At 43.0% G+C, this 20,762-nt stretch overlaps 1 protein-coding gene across 1 annotated transcript in view; it reads right to left on the bottom strand.

The window, feature by feature from the left end:
- Positions 1-4: 4 nt before the first annotated feature.
- Positions 5-20,762, bottom strand: part of LGR4 (leucine-rich repeat containing G protein-coupled receptor 4) — a gene marked incomplete at both ends in the record, with an annotated part of 32,654 nt that continues 11,896 nt past the window's right edge. The window contains 16 exons of the mRNA XM_009080283.1: positions 5-849; positions 3,767-3,841; positions 4,443-4,564; positions 6,014-6,139; positions 6,408-6,479; positions 7,191-7,262; positions 8,327-8,392; positions 9,414-9,485; positions 10,358-10,426; positions 11,083-11,154; positions 11,241-11,312; positions 11,839-11,907; positions 13,207-13,278; positions 13,899-14,114; positions 19,025-19,096; positions 20,578-20,649. Of these exons, the coding sequence (XP_009078531.1) occupies positions 5-849; positions 3,767-3,841; positions 4,443-4,564; positions 6,014-6,139; positions 6,408-6,479; positions 7,191-7,262; positions 8,327-8,392; positions 9,414-9,485; positions 10,358-10,426; positions 11,083-11,154; positions 11,241-11,312; positions 11,839-11,907; positions 13,207-13,278; positions 13,899-14,114; positions 19,025-19,096; positions 20,578-20,649 (2,164 nt within the window). The remainder of the gene's footprint in view (positions 850-3,766; positions 3,842-4,442; positions 4,565-6,013; positions 6,140-6,407; positions 6,480-7,190; positions 7,263-8,326; positions 8,393-9,413; positions 9,486-10,357; positions 10,427-11,082; positions 11,155-11,240; positions 11,313-11,838; positions 11,908-13,206; positions 13,279-13,898; positions 14,115-19,024; positions 19,097-20,577; positions 20,650-20,762) is intronic.

A 20,762-nucleotide genomic window follows, 5' to 3' on the forward strand; every position in this document is an offset into this window, starting at 1 on the left:
CCTTGAACCGCGGGTTGAAGAACACGTACAGGACTGGGTTCAGGCAAGCGGGCAGGGGGAAGAATATCAGGGTGACTGACTTCATGATTTCGGGGCTGATGGAGATGGCCGTGATCAACGGCGCGAAGGAGAAAAAGGCCACGGGGCAGAAGAAGATGCAGTTCGTGAAGATGAGCCAAGCCACGTGTTTAATCATGCTGGACTGGGAGTTTTCGGAGAGATCCTCTTTTTCCAGGTTGCAGTACAGTTTAGTGTAGATAATTGCCATTAGCAAAAACGCTAAGGAGTTGAGGAGCACCAAAGTGACGGTGAAACCTAGCGAAGGTGTTTCTCTGGTGGGGAAGGGCAAGCAGAGGGGTGATGCTGAGTACTCTGCTTTGTACAGGAGTGGTAAGCATCCTGCTACCACGGCACACAGGAAGGCAAAAACTGCTGCAATCTGAAACTGTTTCTGGCGGTTGCTTTTCCCCTTTTTAATGATCTCCTTCACAGAGAAGCTCCGTTCAACAGCTGCCAACATCAGGAAGAAAATGGCACTTTCTGACGAGAAGACTGCGAGAAACCCAGCAACTCTGCAACCACTGCCACTCTCCCACCATATGCCAAACTCAGCAAATCTTCCCCAGGAGACAGCGTCCAGGAAAGTCAGAATCCCAGTATAGACTCCCATGACTAAGTTAGAGCCAGAAATCAGGCCTATGAACAGCTTGGAAGATGGCAGTGGAGTACAGGACGCAAATATCGTTAACATGACAAGCAGGTTGAACAACAAAGCAACCAAAAAAATAAACCAGACAGTAAGTCGAATCATCCAGCTGCCCAATAAATATTCACATGGCTTAAAAGCACCTAGAAGAAAACAAAAAAAACAAACAGAAGGACAACCAGTTTAGGAATAAATTCTGCCTTAATAAGCAAGATTTTGAAAAGGTATTACAAGAGCTCTCCTCATTAATTCCTGAACAGAGCACACAGCTGAACTGCTAAATAGGTCACTTGAAAGGAAACTATTCTGCTGAAGCTGTTTACTAATTAATTATGCCTGAAATAATCATTACTGCAGTGAATGGTCACTTGAGAATACTCTGTATAAACAAGCTAGCTAAACAAACTTAATTACCTTTTAGCTATTCAAAACAGGGCTTTTTTTAGTGCTACCTAAATAGGTTTTTATTTTACTTAGATTTCATCCTTCATAAAAAGGCTGGCAACAAAGTGAATGCAAATGTTCACAACCCACTTGTAAGGGGGAAGAATTTTTTAGAAGGAACATGTTCTCAAAAAAATTATTCCCAAACATGCCTTGTGAGTAACTCCTGGTCACTAGGAAACATCTGTACAACAGTCGACAAAGTCAGTTTAATCAGCGTTAATAGGGACAGGAATTGAGTACCAGCCCTGTCCCCCACCCTCGACACCAAAAGGCTCTGCAAGATTAGCAAGTCATATGGGAAAATGAGGTTTTTTCTTCTTCTTTTGCCACCTAAAAAAAGCCTAAATAACAAAAAAAAGTCTAATGAGCAAAACAATACGAGGCGAGACAAGGAAAAAAAGGTCACTACTCCTGCTTACCCTTCTAATCCTTCTAATTGCTATGTATTCCATAGGGAAATCCTACTGATTTTAAGTAATAATTAGAAGAGTTTAACCTCCCCTATATCCCCATTAGGCACCACTAATTGTCCCAAGCACAATAGCTGGGGATCCTTCCTGCAGTCAGGGAGCTGAAGGAAAATGCCACATGTGCAGAGGTTGGAGCTCCTGGGCCTGCACAGCCCATGCCTTCCCTGTCTGCAGGACAAAGGCAGGGACAGCCCAGCCCCAGCCTGGGCTGGAAGAGAATCACAGAGTGATGAAATGTCCTGCAAAAACCTCCCAAAGCAGCTTCCAGAAATTAACCAACTGACAAAGCAAAAAAAAGAATCTTTTTGTTTGTTTCAAGCAACGAGCTGCATTTCTGGGCAAGCAATAATGGTGCTCACGGATTATCACAGAATCAGAATCAACCAGGTTGGAAAAGACCGCCAAGATCGTCAAGTCCAACCCTACCGTGGTCACTAGCCCATGGCACTAAGTGCCACATCCAGTCTCAGCTTGAAAACCTCCAGAGATGGTGAATCCATCCAAAAATCAGCCTGAAGTCTGTTCTCTAGCAGCTGTACTTCACATAAAACCCCACACCACTTTCTCCCCCATCTAGCCATCCTTAGAGTTCAAAGTTACCTCCTCTCTCAGTGATATTCCCAGCCCGTGGGGGAGTGGGGGAGGGAATTCCTGCTTGGAAGGATGAGTTTCACATCTTTCAGTGAACTCGAGCTGCTTGAGCACCACTGCTCAGAAATCCATCCCTGCCATTAGGCAAAGTGGAAAGTGGATCTACCAGCTGAGCAGTGATTCAGAACTGATGTGGTGGGTGGAGCATCCTACTTAGCACCAGATGACAGCATAGAAAGTTAATAGTATGGGAGGGACTGGTGAAAAACAAGGCAAATTGTGAACTTGTAAAACAAGCTCTTAATTCCTTTTAGACCTACTACAGCATCTCTGGCATGGGCAGGAACAAAGAGCTAAGGACTTTAACGATTTAACCCTTCCAACACACCATGTGAATTCTCATTCTGTGAACAGGAGACCAAAAGCAAATAAGCAGCACTGGTCAAATTAACTTTCAGATCACATACACTACATAAATAATATATTTGACTTTCTGACCACAGGTTGGTTTTTTTGGGCTGTGATCAAGAAATCCTTGTGATATTCTGGATACTAAAGCTGGAGCTAGTCTGAAAGGTGAAGAACCATCAGATTTTCATAATGGATGTAGTTCCTCTCTAGTTTAGGAGAAGAGAATGAAATAAGACTTGAAAACCCCCTGCTCACTGGAAGTAAACTCTTTCCACCATCTCCATGTCCCTGTTCATGCAAACAGGAGGGCACAAGGAATCCTCTGGGGAGGCTGTGGCAAAGGCAGGCAACTAGGAAGCACCACAGCAGGCACTTTAGGAGCTGAGTGGAGCTGTGTGTGGAAATTTGCAGCTTAAGGAAGAAAAGCAGAAGAGCAGAAACAAAGCTGCCTAGAATGGAAATATTCATTGCAAGATCAAAGACTTTCAACACTTTCTGCACTGTTCAAGTGCCTGAATTGGAACAGGTCTGATATACCTATGAGACTATTCATTGCACAAGTGTCTGTAGCAGTTTAAGATGTTGCTGCCTACTCCAAGTACTTGCAAGAGCTCTGCTCTCTCTCAGTCAGTGCAGCTAGAGCAGGGCTGGGAGCAGATCACGTGAGTGCTCCTCACTCTCTCTCCTGCAAAGGCATCAAGCTCTGTTAAAACCAGCAATGACAGCAGTTTGAGTTAAGCTTTTAAAGCTGGGGATGAACTCTCACTGAAACAGAGGAGCATTCACACCATCTGCTCCACAGACACCTCCTTGGCAAGAGTAAGGCAGAATTAGGGGGCAGTGCATGAAACACAGCAGGCTCCAAATGTAAGTCTGGATTGTTCTGCTTATGGGAAGAAACTTCTGCTTTTTTTCCCTAGGACAGTTCTCCAATAAAGTGCTGTGTGTCTAAAGCTGAGCCAAATCTTTGGGATTGCTCATCCAAAACAAGTGACATCAAATGAAGTTTCACCCAAAGCACTGCAGAGTTTCATTTTCTGTCTACAGAATGAGTACTAGGAAGGAAACATAATTCTGCAGCTATTTGTGTAACACCATTCCTGAAGTTCACAGTGTGGCTAAAGCACATTGTAAGATTTACCTGTTGCTGGTGTACAGTGAATAATAGTCTGTCCCAACTCCTCATTCTCCTCATTTCTTAGAACATCTGCATCAGCTGTATGCAAGCAAAAATGAAAAACATGTTAGTTGTAAGAAGAAGATAACAGTGAAGTGCAGTGGAGGTGCCTGTGATGGAAGTTGGTTTTTGCAGGATCAAAAACCTAACACTTCACCAACACTCAAGCCTTTCCCAAGTAAAGCTGTTCTGGTTAGTCACATAAGGCTGAATGCTCAGTGCAGAAACTGCTGCAGTAGAGTTACTGCTGCCTGTCCCAGGTACTCACAGTGCTGCATCACAGAGCAGCAGCATCTGTGACCACCAGGGAAGGAGCTATGGACCTCGAAGTAGAGAGTGGAAGGACAAGCCCTGCCTGAGGTGGGAGCTCGAAATGCTGAGAACAATAAAAGCATGAGAGAAGCAGTTTGAATTCCTTTCTAAAACTGATTTTTTTTACAGTCAGACAAATCCATTCCACACAGAAGGAACCTGGCACTACTGATTTATAAGCAACTGCTAAGCACTCTCAGAGACATCTCTTGTATCCCTACACAGATGTACATTTTCCAAAGCTCCTTATTCAAAGACAACATACACAGTTATTCAGCCTGGCCTGGCCCAAACCAGCACTGCTGCTTAGGTCCAGTGAAACTCTTACCCTTCTCACGATCCACCGAGGCACCCTGATCCTGGGGACTGGAATCCTCAGCATTGGAGTTCAGGTAGGAGTCACAGCCCCAAAAGGCACAGCACTGGTAAGCATATGGCACAGAGAGGGACCTGGAACACAGGCAGAACAATGAAGACTCTTAACCACTGCAACCGAAGCTACGATAACCACCTGACATAAATATTTGAGCAGCACAGTTCAGTGCTCAACCTGAGGCTTCTTTTTGTCACTATCACTAATCAAAAACTCCTTCAAAGTGGACCAGGTATAACCATTTCTGATGGACTCCTGCCCTGAGACAAAGGACAGGTGATACACACAAGTCTCATCTGCTGTGACAAGCACAAGGCAAATGTTCAATGTTTCGCTCTCTTTACTATTTATTCTAGTCCACATACAAACCAAATTCTGATCAGTGGTTGTGGTGCTGCTGTACAAAGTAAACTGAAAAATAATCAGGCAAGCTAATTAAAGGGTAATTGTTTTCTAAGAAAGTTAATACCTACATGACTTCAAGCTTGTAAATTACATCTCTCGCTCTTAATTTTGTGATACTGAAATGAGATTTGATTTTTTCTCTGTGTGTTGGACAGAAATGACACACACAATTATTCTAGCAGAGAAGTACACTGCACACAGAGCTCTGAAAATCCACATAACAAGGAGGTAATAGCAGGCCAGAAGCTGATTTTTCTGACTCAAGGCTACGATACCAACTATTTGCAGTATTGTTCCTGAATTCTCTTCTTGTAAGTATTTAGGAGGTACATCAGTCTCAAGAATCCCACAAAGGATGAATTCTCAAACACATATCAAAGCCTGAAAACCAATCTGCTGTTCCCACAGTACTGCTGAAGCCTGTTTCTCAAGGTGACACAGATTCCTTTGCTGGCCTTAGACAAATCAACAGTCTCTTCATCTCCACTTTTTCCACTCGATAGTATGGGAAACATTTTTGACCTGCTTCTTTGTAATGTGGAGAAAGATCTTTGAAAATTCAAAGCAGTTCATTACTGTCCGATCCACCTCCCACAGAAATCAGCAACAGGTTTCCATCCAAATGATTATTGTTCCTCTTATCATTTGCCTCCAAGAATATGTAACCTGTGTGTGAATCCTGAGGGTTCTGGGATCAGACACCTGCACATCTGCTCCTGTTCTCCACGGGGAGAGGCAGATGTGCTCAGTTCACTGGTGAACAGAAACCCACCCAAACCACTGCTCTCAAAGGAGACAGTATCTGTTTGAAAAGTGGTGGAGGAAAAATTTAAAGGGTTCCCAGAAAATTGTCTGCAAATGACCTCCGGACCAGAACAGCCAGAAATCCTCTTGCATATGCCAACATTGAGGCACTAGAGAGAAGAAAATTGTCTGCAAATGACTTCTGGCCCAGAACAGCCAGAAACCCTCTTACATATGCCAACATTGAGGCACTAGAGAGCTCAGCAAAGGGCCTGATCGTCTGTCAGCAGCTCTAGCTAAACTGGCTTCATTTACCATCAGTTGCTTGTTACTGTGTAAACAAACAAGGCACCCTGTGGTGTTATTTACCAACATACCTGAGCTTTGCAAAGTTCTTGGCTGCCAAAGCTTCTTTCAACTCAGAATTGCCTGCGAGTTTAAGCTGGTTCAGTCCACTCAATCCTTCAGTGGGGACTGAAGTGAGTTCGTTGAAACTTAGGTCTCTGAAATGTATTAAAACGGTGTTAGACACAGAATGCTGAAGATCCCACAGCACTGAAGCAGAAAGGCCTTTGAAAGCCTCCTAGGAGGCTGTGGCCTGGCACATGCCTGGCAGTGCAGCAGCACTCTCAAGTCTGTCCTGCATATGTGCAGCTAGCAAGAGGCTTCCTGATGGACAGGTATTAAAAAAATGATGGGCACGTATCAGTTCTAAGCTGAAAATATTTACTACCTCAGCAGTTTAATGATAAGAGAGAATAGCCAACTTACAGGTTAACCAGAGCTGCAACAGTAGTGAAAGATTCCTTGTGGATCTGATGGATCTGATTTCTACTAAGGTCCCTGCAACGAATGCCAAAGGAGATTATTTCAGAAGTTTCACCACTGTACTGAGAAAAAAAGCTGAGGTGACAAACACATTGTGCCTTTGTCAGAAAAGCAATCAGACCAAGAGATGTTCCTTTCCCCTCTCTCCCCAGTCATCTAGGTGCAGTAGCAGGCAAACCCCTTGGTCAGGGAGCTGCATCCTGCTTCACCTCATCCCTGAAGCAGAATCCAGCTCCTCTTCCTGCTCCCTTTCCCTTATCTTCTGGTGCAGCCTGTGCTCCCAAGGCTGAGGTCACCTCTGGCACCACCTCCTCCCAGCATCAAGGTGCCAGGACAATCACTTGGGTGAGAACTGCACCCGTGGCAGGGCAGGTAGGGGGAAGACAACAAAAGAACAAGCAAAAGAGCATCTGCCTTGTTGGATTTCAAAATCCAGCTCCAGCTCCTGCTGACCCAGAGTTAGAATGCAAAATAGTGGACCACTGAAAAAACAAAATCTCATTTTTGAGTTTCCATATGTATATAAAAATATAGGCTAGAAAAGCAAAATGGAGAGTAGAAAGAACAGGGCTGAAACTGGGTGCTGGTATCTCCTGTACTGGGTTTACACTTCCCCTTGGGACCCAGCACACCTTTTGCCATCCATCCCACCTGTAACCCTGCTGTCAGGTTACATGGGTATCTAAACCTGTTTGTTTTACTCAGCACACAGCCACGTGCACTCACAGGATGCGAAGGGAGCCCAGTCCTTGAAAGGTGTCCTCTGCCACTTCTTGGATTTGATTATGCTGTAGGGAACTGCAAAGGGAAGAAGCAGAAACAGAACTTGATTAGCTAAGTGGGCTGAGAGAGAGCAAGGGAGAGCTTGGTGCCTGCTAATACATGGACTGAGCCTTATGCCTGGCAGGATTTTTCTCATTTCCCCTCACAGGCAGATGGGTGAGTATTTGGCATTAGCTGTGTTATACAACCATGAAGCTCTTCCATGGCACCTCTGCCCAACCCCAGCCACAAGTCTCTCAATTCAGGAGAGACTGTGAAGTGCAGTCTGAATTACTTTAGAGCCAAACTTTGAAGACTCACACTGAGATTTCAAACAACTCTTTTCCATTCTGCAGGGAATCTTTTAGGCATGTTCTAACCATGGGTGCACTTCAGTTTTCCAACACGTGGAATTATGAAAATATTGAGAAATGCCTCAAGAACTAATGGGCAAATTTTAATTGTCATTCACTAGGATGTGCACAACAAGCCTGGAGATGGCAACAGTGTGAGAGCAAAGGCCCATGAGAAGCCTGTCAGCCCCACTCTGACCAAAGGGAAAGAAACTGGAGTGCAGTAGAAGTGGAAGCAGGAGGAACAAGTGGGAAAATTGTGTAGGGTCTGTAAATGAAGCTTAAGAAGATTGAAAGCAATGAAGAGAGGAAAAACAAAGATGAGTTTTACATGTGTCTTACAGGGACTAGAGAAAAAAACCCTTTTAACACCAACATGGGCTGATGGCCAGAGGGAACTGAAGAGTGGAAGAGATAAGCAGGAAGGAAAACACAAAAATGATCGTTCAATTTCTGTGCATGCCAATACTGCTATGAAATGCAGGATCAAGATGTGTCTTGCAGTTCCTTTATGCTGCAGGAACAGCATAATATGATGTTATATTATTTCAAGCTAAAAATATTTACTACCTCAGCTGCAGGAACAGCATGATATAACTAGCTGAGGGAATCACAAGTGGTTGGAGTCTCTGTCCAGCACACTCCTCACATGAGATGCTCACACTATCTATCCTTAATTTTAGAAACTTACGATCAAACAGGAAGCAAAAAAATTAATAAAGATAAACAACATTTATTTCTACTTACATTTCTTCCAAGGAGTGGCAGCCCTTGAAACTTGGGAGGTAATTTATGTTGTTATAAGACAAGTCCCTTCAAAACAGAAAATGTGAGAAAAATGCTTAGTTCAACTCAATTCTACCTGAAACATCTCATCACTTGTAACTATCACATGGATTGACAAAAAAATTTTCCTGTTAGTAGCATTCTGTGGAAAAACTAGGGGTAGTTCAGAGAAAAATCACAGAGGGAATCAAGTGTGATCTTTACATCCAGATGTGCACATAATCCTAAAAACATACTCTGCAAATTCCCTGAATTCTGAGAAGTGTATTGACAATTTTTTTTCAGAATGAACTGGATAAATCATGTGCAGTGCAGGAATTTGGTGCCAGTTTTGATTCAGCATGAGCAGAGCTGGGAAAGCTCAGAATATTCTGTCAAATTATGCAGCAAAAAAAGAGACTAGAAACAAGCATTTATTGGAAATAAATCCCACCTCATCACTCTTTTTCCCTAGTTTCTCTTCTATAAAACAGAACCTATTTTTCCCCCTCCATTTTTCAGGTTTTGGTTTTGTTCCAAATTTTCCTGTTCGTCTCCTTTGCAAACATCCTTCTAATGGCTTCAGTTACCAGTTTGGGGCTTTTTGCATTTATTTTAACACATCCTTACTGCTCTGTCTGCTCTTTGTATTCTTCTTGCTAATCCTCATCTCCATTTCTCTGAGTTCTTGGTACTCTCTCCTGTGCTCCTGGACACAAAGAGTGAAAGCAGTGAACTAAACTCTTCCTTAACCCCTGAATGCAGATTACTCCTGCTGTGCTAAGAGTGAAAGGTGCAGAGTGACTCTGAAGATGCAGAGCCTGTTCCCTGCAGCACCACCTTACATCTCTCAGAACATCCCCATGGAGAGGTCTCTGCTCAGGGAATGTCAGGCCTCACATCAGCTCTGCCCAAAGTCTTGATTTGAAGAATCAAGAAACCAGATTTCCAACTCTGACAGAACCACGAGGATGAGCAATCAAAGCCATACTCTTGCTTTAAATTAGATTTCAGTGTCTTTCCAAACATTCTGATGCAGATGAAAGAGAGGCACAACGTGTGTACTCACAGAGTTCGCAGCAGCTTTTGCTCTTGGCATAAATTAACAGGAATACTGTTTATCTTGGTCCCTGTTAGAGTCCTGTGGAAAAAAAACACCGATATAAATGCTTACACAGTTGATGGCAGGTGGCATGACAAGCCTATGTAAGAGCAGATCCTGAAACCCCACCGATATAAATGCTTGCACTGTTGATGGCAGATGGCATGACAAGCCTATGTAAGAGCAGAATAAGGATGGGGTCTCAGCTATTGGGATGCTAGTCATGCACCAAATTTTTGGTTCCCACCGATATAAATGCTTGCACTGTTGATGGCAGATGGCATGACAAGCCTATGTAAGAGCAGAATAAGGATGGGGTCTCAGCTATTGGGATGCTAGTCATGCACCAAATTTTTGGTTTGTAAGGTTGGGGTCTCAGCTATTGGGGTGCTAGTCATGCACCAAATTTTTGGTTTGGCTTTTTTGGAAGAGGACAACTTTTCTGGTTTGCAGTGCTGTGAGAGAGGATTAGTATCAATGGCCTTTTCATGGGCTTTTCTCAGCTTACCCCATTAAAAAAAAACAGTTACAAGGCACCAAGGTATGACAGTAAGGAAAACATCATCTGAAGGGGCTACAAGGAGCCAGAGAGGGACTCTGTGTTAGGAACTGCAGGGACAGGACAAGGGACAATGGGTTCAAACTGAAAGAGGCAAAATTTAGGTTAGATATTAGAGAGATATTTTTTCCTGGGAGGGTGGTGAGACACTGGTGGGAGGTGCTGAGCAACCTGGTCTAGGGGGCTTGGGACTAAATGATCTCTAAGGTCCATTCCACCCCCTAAAATTCTATGATTACGTTTATTGACAGGGAGAAAACATAAATGCAGTTGCTCTTCAGATCCACTAATCATATTTCAGTTATTTCACAAGAGGCAAGCCCAAGAAATTAGTTCTGTAGAAGATACTCACAAACTCTCCAGATTTATGGTTCCTGTCAAGTTAGGAAACCACTGCACCATGCTGGCACCCCGAATGACCCTACAAAAATCCCCAGGAAAATTAGCTGCAAACTATTATGAAAATGAATTGTGACATTCAATCTTCTTATCAGGTCATGTCTCTTTGAGGAGACATTTAACACTGTTACTGCTTTTGTTGAAAGTTTGCACTTGAAGAGTCAAAGAGAGTGTTTTCACTGCCTCTTGTGCTACTTATCTGCTTAATAAATTACTCCTCCATGAGCAAACAACTGGAATTCATCAGACTGGAAAGGGTGATATCAATATGCAACGGGAAGTTTGTAGCTCAGGGTTTAAAGTCTGACTCCATTTTGCTGATTTGTCACCCCCAGAACAGATACCTTGGAGAACATACATGTACTAACCTGCAAAACATCCCCACAAGGTACAGCCCTGCTCAAAAACCACCCAGGACATACTACAGTTTGTTTAAGTAAGAACCTGAGCACTTAGCCTGGGGTTATGTGTCTTATGACAGGCAATAAAAAAAAAGGTTGTGGAGTATATTTACTAGAGCTTCTTAAGAAACTGGATATTCCCAACCATAACAATGTTTATTAACTGAAAAGAAAAATTATTAAGCTAAGAGGAAGTCAGAAAATGTATTTATTTTGAGTTCTTAGCCACAACATTTTATACCCATTTGTTGTACTCTACAGTCGAGAGGGTACTTACAGGGAATGCAGATCTGACAGATTCTGAAAGGCTGAGTTCCCCACAAAAGACAAAGGATTATCATACAAATGTCTGGGAAAGGAAAAACACGTTTCAATGGTTGTTCCTACAGTCACTGTCTGCTACAGGCTAAAAATAGGTGCATGAAAATGACTTACATGGTTCTCAGAAGGGGGTTTCCTGCAAATGCACCGTCAGGAATTATGGAAATGTAGTTACTGTGAAATCCCCTAGAGATATTAACAAAGAAGAAAACCAACATTTAACAATACAGTGCCAGCAGATTCCACCAATAGCAATTTTCTTCACACCTACTCAATTCCCAATCCTGCCAGAATCAGAATTGCAATTAAATAGGGATAAGTCAAACTGCAGGAGAAGAAATTATTCCCTCCGAAACACGATGCTGTACTATCTGTTTTTCACTCCTCTCTTGAGGAGGAGACAAGGAAAACATGTATGATCAATGAATACTTAATTCTGCTTCTGGAGGCCAAAAGCAGCTCCTGATTAAGATCTATGCTAATGGTTCTCCTGAATAAATTGCTTGTTTATGTAACTTCAAAATTATTTTCAATACATTCCCTCTCTAGATGGTGATTATATTTTCCTTTCATTATAGCTTCACTTAGCATAGCTTAACCTGATTAGGCTGCAGCATAATGAGGCAAGCAGTCTTAAACCTAGGATTTCTTTTCTCTGATTTATGGAAAAGAGAAAGAAAACTGGTGAAAAGGGAGAGTAATTAATACTCACAACTCCTTTAGACTTGGGAGTGCTTTTATGGCTTCAGGGAACTCCACCATGTTATTGTAATTCAAATCCCTAGAAGAAACAAAGCAAGAGCATTATAAAATTTTTAACAGTAGCCATGAATTGTCAAGATAGTTTTGGTTTAAGACAGTTCAATGCAAGTGAAAAGTTCTCAGAACACCTTTAACTAGACCACAAAATGACTTCAACTTAGTCTTCTGATGTTTCAGGTGCTTTGTAGCGAGCTCATAACTCATGTAATATGTTTAATATTATCCATTATTCATACTAAGTCAAATACTATTCCCTTATGGCAAAGAACAGTGTTTCTCAATACCTCACAGATTGTTCTTCAACAGATTTTACATGGAAACTAACTAGAGTTTCAAAGACTGAAAAAAAAAAAGTAGATACAAATGACTAATTCTTTATTAGTTCACTAAGAAAACTTTTAGCCCAGGTTTTATAAAACACACAGTAAATAAGCCACTAGGTAACAGCAAACCCAGTTATAAACACTGGTCAGGGGCACAGGGGAGTGTCAGGACACTGAACCATCAGTCACCAGGCCCCACTGAATTCCCCTGGCACTGTTCCTGCAGTGTGCCAGGCCCTGCCACACTCCTGCAAAGGGAACCCTGTCAGCAGCAAAAACCCATTTTCAGAGTCTCACATCAGCTGTGCTGTTTGCACAGCAGCTCAGTGCCTGACTGAGGGTCTAAGAGGGTGACAAGGTAGAGCAAACAGCATTTCTGGACTCCTCCAAACTCCACGTGGACAGAAGTGGTCACTGGCTTCCCCTTGCCCTCCCTGAGCTTTATTTACTTAGCATTTCCCTCAGCATAACAAATGCTCTGTTGAGGGAGATGTTAGACATTGGCTGGGTGAGCTGAAGGGAAATGGGGAAGGTAACCCAAGAAGCAGAAAACCATTCCTTGCCACTCTGGGGATCAGGGGCAGCAGCACTGGGGGTTTGGCCACCTGTCTCACACACCTTTAATCCTACAGCAAATCTGAGAAACCAATATTTGTCCCTTATCACCCATGGGGCCACTCACACACCTGTGATATATCCACCTGACTCAGTGTGGTGCTATGCAAAGATCCAGCAGCTAGAGCAGAACATTAGAGCCACATCCAGCACGACGTTTCACCCAGGCTAATATTTACCTGCATGGTTAATTAGCTTTGGTGGAGCACTGCACTGATACCAGGCCTTCAGTTCCAAACCCTGAGCTGGACCTGTGTGTCAGGGCCATGTGCTGCACGTGCCTGATGTGCAAAACCTTCACCACACCAGTATGGGAACCTCAGTTCAGCTGAGAACCAGATGAACACTGAGCAACAAATTATTTTGAGAAACATACTCACAAGGTCTCAAGGTTGTCTAAGCCATCAAAACAGTGCTTTCCTATAGTTTTGATCTTATTATTATGGAGATGCCTAAAAAGCAAAACCAAAACAAGTCAGTTATTTCACAAAAGTGAACAAATTAGCTGACAGTTCTATGGAATCAAGACAGTTAAATACTTTAGAAAACAACATGGCATGGGATGGATTGTGCAGAGGGATCTGTTTCAATTCCAGACAGAAATATTTCATCCTCATCTGGGGGCAGAATAGATTTCCCACAGTCAAGGCAATCTATTTGAAATCTTGACTCACCATCCAGGTGTGATATGATTTAAATACATAAATCAAACCAATTTTTCATATTACTCCTCAGAGATTTTTAAGACTACACACAAACAGGTTTGTTTCGGATGAAAAAATGTATCTGTTTTTTCTTTTACTGTCCTTGAAAGGATTCTCTGACAACCACTGGTTTGAAATATTCATTACTAAAAGGAGATGTCAGGAAAAGAGAAATCAGTCTCACTTCCCACAGTCCATCTGACTTTCTGTTCAGGAAGAAGTTTAGCAAACCCTCAGCTGGTTCTCTAGTATACATATATCATCTCCTGTTGGTGGTATAGGCAACAGCACCAAAACAAAGCAGAATAACCACCCAGTGCCATTCTAATCAATCAAAACCTTAACCCAGGAGAAGTACAAACACTCACAGAACCACCAGACTCGAAAGGTTGGTAAATGCATAGTCAGGAATGTGTGTGATTTTGTTGAGAGCCAGTGTCAGTGCCTGCAGGGAGGGGAGATTGCTGAGTGGGGAGATGGGAACTTCTGTCAGGCTGTTGTCATCCAGCCAAAGGTGACGCAGCTGCACCAGCCCCTCAAAACTGTCCTCTGGGATGGCAGTGATGTGGTTAGCATCCAAACGCCTGTGTGAGAGCAGAAACAAAGCACAGGGTGAACTCACACACTACAGGTCAGCAGAAGGATCAACTCAAGGCCTATTATTCCAATTTTTTTGAGCTTTATGCATTTTACTGAAATTATTTAATAGGACAAAGTTTGAAGGTTTAGTGGGTGATGCATGGAAACCCTCCCAAGGCAAATGAAGAGCCCATAATGAAAGCTTCAAAATGAGCTTCTCAAATATTTTCAATAAAACATCTTAAATTCATATGCTCATAGTCAGCTTAACAAAGTGAATTGGTAGCTCAAAGACATCTCCTCCCCACAAACCCCCACCTGCTAACACTGCACCAAGTCTTTCAGAAGGAAGAACCATAGAATGAGCCTGGTTGGAAGAGACCTCCAGTCCAACCCTACCGTGGTCACTAGCCCATGGCACTAAGTGCCACATCCAGTCTCAGCTTGAAAACCTCCAGGGATGGTGAATCCACCACCTCCCTGGGCAGCACATTCCAATGTCTGAACACTCTCTCTGGAAAAAAATCTCTTCCTAATATCCAACCTAACCCTCCCCTGGCAGAGCTTGAGTCTGTGCCCTCTTGTCCTGCTGCTGTTGCCTGGGAGAAGAGACCAACCCCCACCTGACTCCAACCAACATAACTGCTCCAGTTACTGCCTTCCCTGTGCTATGGGGTTTCAGAGAGGGGGTTGACAGAAATGGAAGCCCCAGGAATAAGCACAAATCTCTTCCTAATATCCAACCTAACCCTCCCCTGGCAGAGCTTGAGTCTGTGCCCTCTTGTCCTGCTGCTGTTGCCTGGGAGAAGAGACCAACCCCCACCTGACTCCAACCAACATAACTGCTCCAGTTACTGCCTTCCCTGTGCTATGGGGTTTCAGAGAGGGGGTTGACAGAAATGGAAGCCCCAGGAATAAGCACAAGCAAAGCATGACCCAAGAAGCAGAAAAACATTCATAAGGCAGTGATAGCCATTAGAAAAATGGACTGTAATGGATGTGAGAGAATACAGGGCTGGGAGCACCAGGCAGTGTCTGACTGTCCTCTGACCTAGAGGTTGTCTTCATACAGCTTAACCAGGGTGACTTCACTGCAGACACGAGAGATAACACCTTGTGTGAGTGCCCTGAAATGGTGCTGGATGTGTGCTGTGTCTGGGGAGCCAAACACACACAGCCTCCTGTGTTAGCACCAGTGCTCGTTATGATACAAATCAGCACAGCTTTGGAGCTACATTAAGCATTCCCTGTGTGTCTAAAGCCATGATCAGACATGCTCTTGAAAGTCTAGCTGGGTTGGTTTCATAAGTCATTGCCTCCAGCCATTCACCCTGTCCCTTTCTGGGCAGGCAGCAAGGACCAAGTGACTGTGTGTGTTTGTCTCCAGGCAAAGTCACAACACACTGAACAGCACTCCAAGTGGGTCTGGATCCCAGCACTGAAAGGACATGCAGAATTAAAGGGAGAAGACAAGCCTGACCAAGAATGAATGCAAAAGACAAGCTTGATCACGAATTAATGCACTTCTTTCCTTAAAGAGAGTTTGGTTGTTGTGATGCAAATGGTTTACATACTTCAAATTAGCAGGAAAAAAAATGTCAGCAGCTGAATTTCCATGGAATCAAAAGTGAAAAAATACCTGAAATTAAGCAACAAATATTCCAATACAAGTGGGAACCTACACAACTGTCTGCAGTCAAGCTCTCCCCTCAGATGAGTGAGATGCCATTAGCTCTAAAGCTGCACATCAAAGAGCTAATTCCTATGGTTCATCTACTGGCATCCTCTTATCATTTGCCCCATGGTCTGACAGGTGTGTGTGCTGTTCTGTTTGAATGCTTTCAGGCTGCACTGAGACTAGAACGTTTCAGAGAAATTAAGAGTCTGATGGTAATAAAGGGAAGAAAAGGAGAGGTGAAAGGAAAAAAGCCTGCGGCTCTGCTTCAGAAAAGAAAACAAGCAACAAACCCAAGCTAGAAATTACCTGTCTTTCTTCTCCCTCCTAAATTCACACATCTCCCTGAAGATCAAAGGAAATATTTTCCAGTGGAATAAACATATCCGAGTCTTCTAATTTCTCCCTGCCCTCCCCCATTTGTTTTCTTGGTTGTGCTCTGAGTTTTGGGGGGAGGGAGGTGTTGGTTGGGTGTCTTTAAGAGAAGCAGCATACTCAGGAGGCAGCTCCCAATCACTGTGCCTCCTTGGCTAGCCCACCTGGACTTCCACTGGCTCCTTGCTGAATCCCATTTGTTCTAGCAGCCTTTGGGGAATGAAAACACACGAGGAAGCCCCAAGTCCTGCTCCTTGTCTCCCACCCTTGAAGCAGAAGATGACCAGAGGAAGGATGGATGCACACAGTGAGGGAGCTAAACTCTCAGGCAGTGTCCTGTCCCTGCAGTTCCTAACAGAGAGTCCCTCTCTGGCTCCTTGTAGGCCCTTCAGATACTGAAAAGTTGCTCTGAGGTCTCCACACAAACTTCTCTTCTCCAGGCTGACAGAAACCTATATATTCAGCAGCTCTTATATCAGTATTTGATGTTGTTGAAACACAAACACAGCAACTCAGAGGTCTTCAAATACTGAACTGCACTAAGGAAATGAACTAATACGAACTCCTTCCTCAATTCAAATGAATACAAGTTCCAAAGTCTATATAAGTGAGGTTTTACATATAGATACACACATACACATATACAAGAGCCCTACAGCCTACACAGCAGCACCCTGGAGGGCTCCAGGACCAGCCTCCCCAGCTCTCATCTGTGACTACAGGCAGTCTGTCAGGCTTCAGTCACTGGGAAATTTTAACAGCCTTGTACTAATATCAGGAGTTTACTGCTGATGATAATCAAAGGCAAATCACTCCTGACTCTTGTGTTAAACCACTTCTGCTCAATGGCAATCATTAAAGGACTTTGCCCTTTAAAGTGCTCCTTCAAAAACCACAAAGAAATCACTCAAATAAGAGTGGAGTAGATTTTTAGGTTCTGAAGTTGAGTACTGATAAGCCTGGTACCTCAGAACTCCTGCTACAATGGGAGGCAATAACCCCCATGTTAACACAGGTACTTGGAATGCTCTGAGTTTGCTCACTGCGTCGAGCAGCAGCTCCCTGGGCAGGATGTGTGGAGAGCATGAATACAAGGATTTGTTTTACTCAAAGACATATTTACAGCACCTCTCAGAAACTAATGATACGTGCCCAAGGTATTTCAATCACCAGAACTAATCACAGAATCAACCAGGTTGGAAGAGACCTCCAAGATCATCAACTCCAACCCTACTGTGGTCACCAGCCCATGGCACTAAGTGCCACATCCAGTCTCACCTTGAAAACCTCCAGGGATGGTGAATCCACCACCTCCCTGGGCAGCACATTCCAATGCCTGAGCACTCTCTCTGGAAAAAATCTCTTCCTAATACCCAACCTAACCCTCCCCTGGCAGAGCTTGAGTCTGTGCCCTCTTGTCCTCCTGCTGGTTTTCAACAACTAAAATCTCTGCTGTTTTTAAATGGCTCTAACAATTTCCTTTCCAATAACATCAAAAAAACAGATGAATTTAAAAAAAAAGAGATATGATGACTTAATTTATACATTCATAGTTTTCCCCTTAATTTTCTCCCTTCCCTTTTGCACATAAAATTATCATCAAACCATCAGTTGGAGATTTAATATTTTCAACTTTGATTAGAGCAAAAAAACATTAGGGTAAGTGGAGAAAAAAGAATATTCATTGAAAATTAAGTGGTTGATCTGTAGACAAACATCTTGACTAAAGCAGTTTCTTTCTCTGGCATCACAGAAATGCTGGAAGGAGTTTCTATTTTGCCTGTTAAATGGTCACAAAGGGTTGTTCACATCATGCCATTTGAAGGATTTTTATTACAGTGCACAGTGTTTGCACCAAGGCCCAGCTAATCTCTCTTCTCCACACGATCTACAAGGAGAGGGAAACGAGGAGGTTAAGTTTGCTGCTTGCTGTGCTTTCCCCAGATGGAAGAGGTTGGAACCCCTGGGCAGCTACAAGGAGGTAGTGGCTAAGATCCAAGCTCAGGGAGTGCAGAAAGCACCTTTGCAAAAGTTGTGCAACAGTTTGCAAAGCTATTTTGCAAAGCTAATTTAGAAAAAAAAATAAAAAACCTCCATAATCTGATGCAACACTGAAAGAAACAGGATCTTGGGCCAGAAACCTGGATTTTGGCACGGAGGAAAAAGTTAATCTACCCTTCTCTCTCTCTCTCTGTAGGCAAGCAGAAAGCAGGAAAAATTTTGAAGCCCTTCCCACCTCCACCTCCTCATCACCGTGATAAGCATCTACCACCTAGACAGCTGTAACTAACTATTAAGGTCTGATTAAGATGCTTTATAAAACATAATAAGCCATGAGATAGTATAAACATCTGAAATACCTTATGAGCAACGAGCAATAATGGCTGAGGTATTCATAACTGTCTGTGAGATTTCAACACCTTCCTATAAACCCCATACTGTGCATGTCTCAAGCACTGCTCCTTCCCAGAAACCCCTTTTGCTCCTCTGGGTGCAAAAGATTTGGGCATCATTCATTTTTGCACAACGTTTCAAAATGGCTTAGACACCTCAGGACATGCAAGAAGGATGATAAATGTTTAACTCCACCACCTCTGCACTTATACAACAATCTTCTACCTGTGCTTGAGTTTTGAAAGAGGTTGGATTTGGGTCACCCCACTGAAGATGCCAAATAAAATTCCTTATGAATTTTACTTGTGAAACTTTGTTCCAATTGCAATATCAGAAACTCCAGGCACGTTATTACACATGGATGATTATACCTCAGAACGCTGCAGAGTGAAGCAAAGGTGTGTGCACAGTGACTGACAGTGGAACTCAGAGGAAAAAATCCAAACGCAGAAGCAAAATGAGAAAACTTACAAGGACTGCAAACCGCTTAATCCTCTGATGGCCTCGTTAGGCACAGTCTTCAGCTGGTTGTTCTGGAGGGTTCTGCAAAAATCCACTGGGTTAAAGCAGAATTTGACAATCATCTTTATCAACAACAGAGGGGCAGAAAAGCAGAGAGTCCTGTCATGGTTTCAGAGGTTTCTAGTGTACATAAGAGCTTTCAGAATTGTCCCAGGTACCCAGAGGCAACGATGAAAGGAGAAAATGGTCTGTTCCAGTTTTATTTACAACTCATTAATCTCATTAATTAACTGCATGAATTTTCAGAGCACAAGCCTCTGACATAACATGCTGAAATTCCCTTGGGAACTCACTGCAGAGGTTGAACACAAATTGGCTGCAGTAGAGGATATTTGATTGTTTTCTGGTGGAATCACCCAACACGTGCTAGGAAACAATCAAACCTCCAGTTTTTCTTACAGTCACAGCAATACACAATGCAATTTCACTTCCAGTGTCTCCCAACAAAGCACCTCTGGGCACAGCATTCAAAAGACAAAGGAAACTAGAGCCAAGCTGTTTGGTTTTTAAAGGATTCTCTCATGGGACAATGTGTTAATGCATGAGGAGTTTTTTGTAAGTGTAAATAACTGAGCTCTCACACCTTATAAAACCTTCCTAGATTTTGGTGCATACTGGGGCCAAATGCAAGTGGACAAGTCAGTTAACTGTTAATTAAAATCCAAGTCCAAAATTTTTCAAGACCTGCTATAATTTCAGCCAGCTTCAGTGCTGAGCATCCCAAGGGATATTCCTTCAAGAGCTCTGACACTGCATTCAGTTCACACAAGATCACACTAAGTGGTACTGCAGATGAGCAGTTCCCTAATCTGTACCCTGCTTTGAGTGTCTGTTTATGCTTTTTTTTCTCTACAATCTCAGGGTCCACTGATTTTTTTAAGGATCTGTCTAATTAACTCCCAATTACACTGCCAGCATTTGGAAATATTGACATCATTTCTGAATAGAGGCTTTTAAAACCCCAAACAGAAAGCTCTTTTCATCCTTAGCTATTGGGGAAAAAAAAGGTTGATAAAAATTCAGATCTCAGAAAGGAAAGCAAAACCTGTTTTTAATAGCCATTTTCACCTAAAGAAACTATAGACATTTTTTCTATGACTGGTAGGGAATGATTCAAAGGTCAAACAGTGGTTTAAATCTCTGAGTAGTAGTACTACCTGATGATGTCAGGGGATCTGACAGAGGAAGCTGAGGGGGTGGAGAACAACTAAAAGCTTTACATGTCCTTTTTTGGGATTTTTTTCCTTCTTGAGACTCTTCTGCTACAAGATCTACTTCAGAAGCAAGTGAGTGTTCTAATTAAATGCAATAATTACAGTTTAGTCAGGTTCACCACTGCTCAGCATAACCACTTACAGCAGGCTTTGTTAAAAAATGAGAGCTATAATTTAGGGGGAGGGAGGGAGGGCAAAAAAATTTCCTCCAGCCTACCAGTAAACAGTCTGGCTGTGCACTAAGAAGGCATACAGCTAGCTACGAAGCTCTGAAACCCAATTACTTACAGAACTTTGAGCTCTTTCAACCCAGACAAGGCCTTTGGATGGATAAAAGAAAGGTCATTGCCAGCCAGTCGCCTGGAAAAAAATTGCAATAATAATTTCAGTCACAAAATACAGTACTTCTACAGCCACCTAACAAGGAAAATCACTGATAGAACAAATCTTGCAAGCACTTAGGCATTCTGCAT

This window comes from Acanthisitta chloris, unplaced genomic scaffold (genome assembly GCF_000695815.1).
Source record: "Acanthisitta chloris isolate BGI_N310 unplaced genomic scaffold, ASM69581v1 scaffold16818, whole genome shotgun sequence".
Lineage (NCBI taxonomy): Eukaryota > Metazoa > Chordata > Aves > Passeriformes > Acanthisittidae > Acanthisitta > Acanthisitta chloris.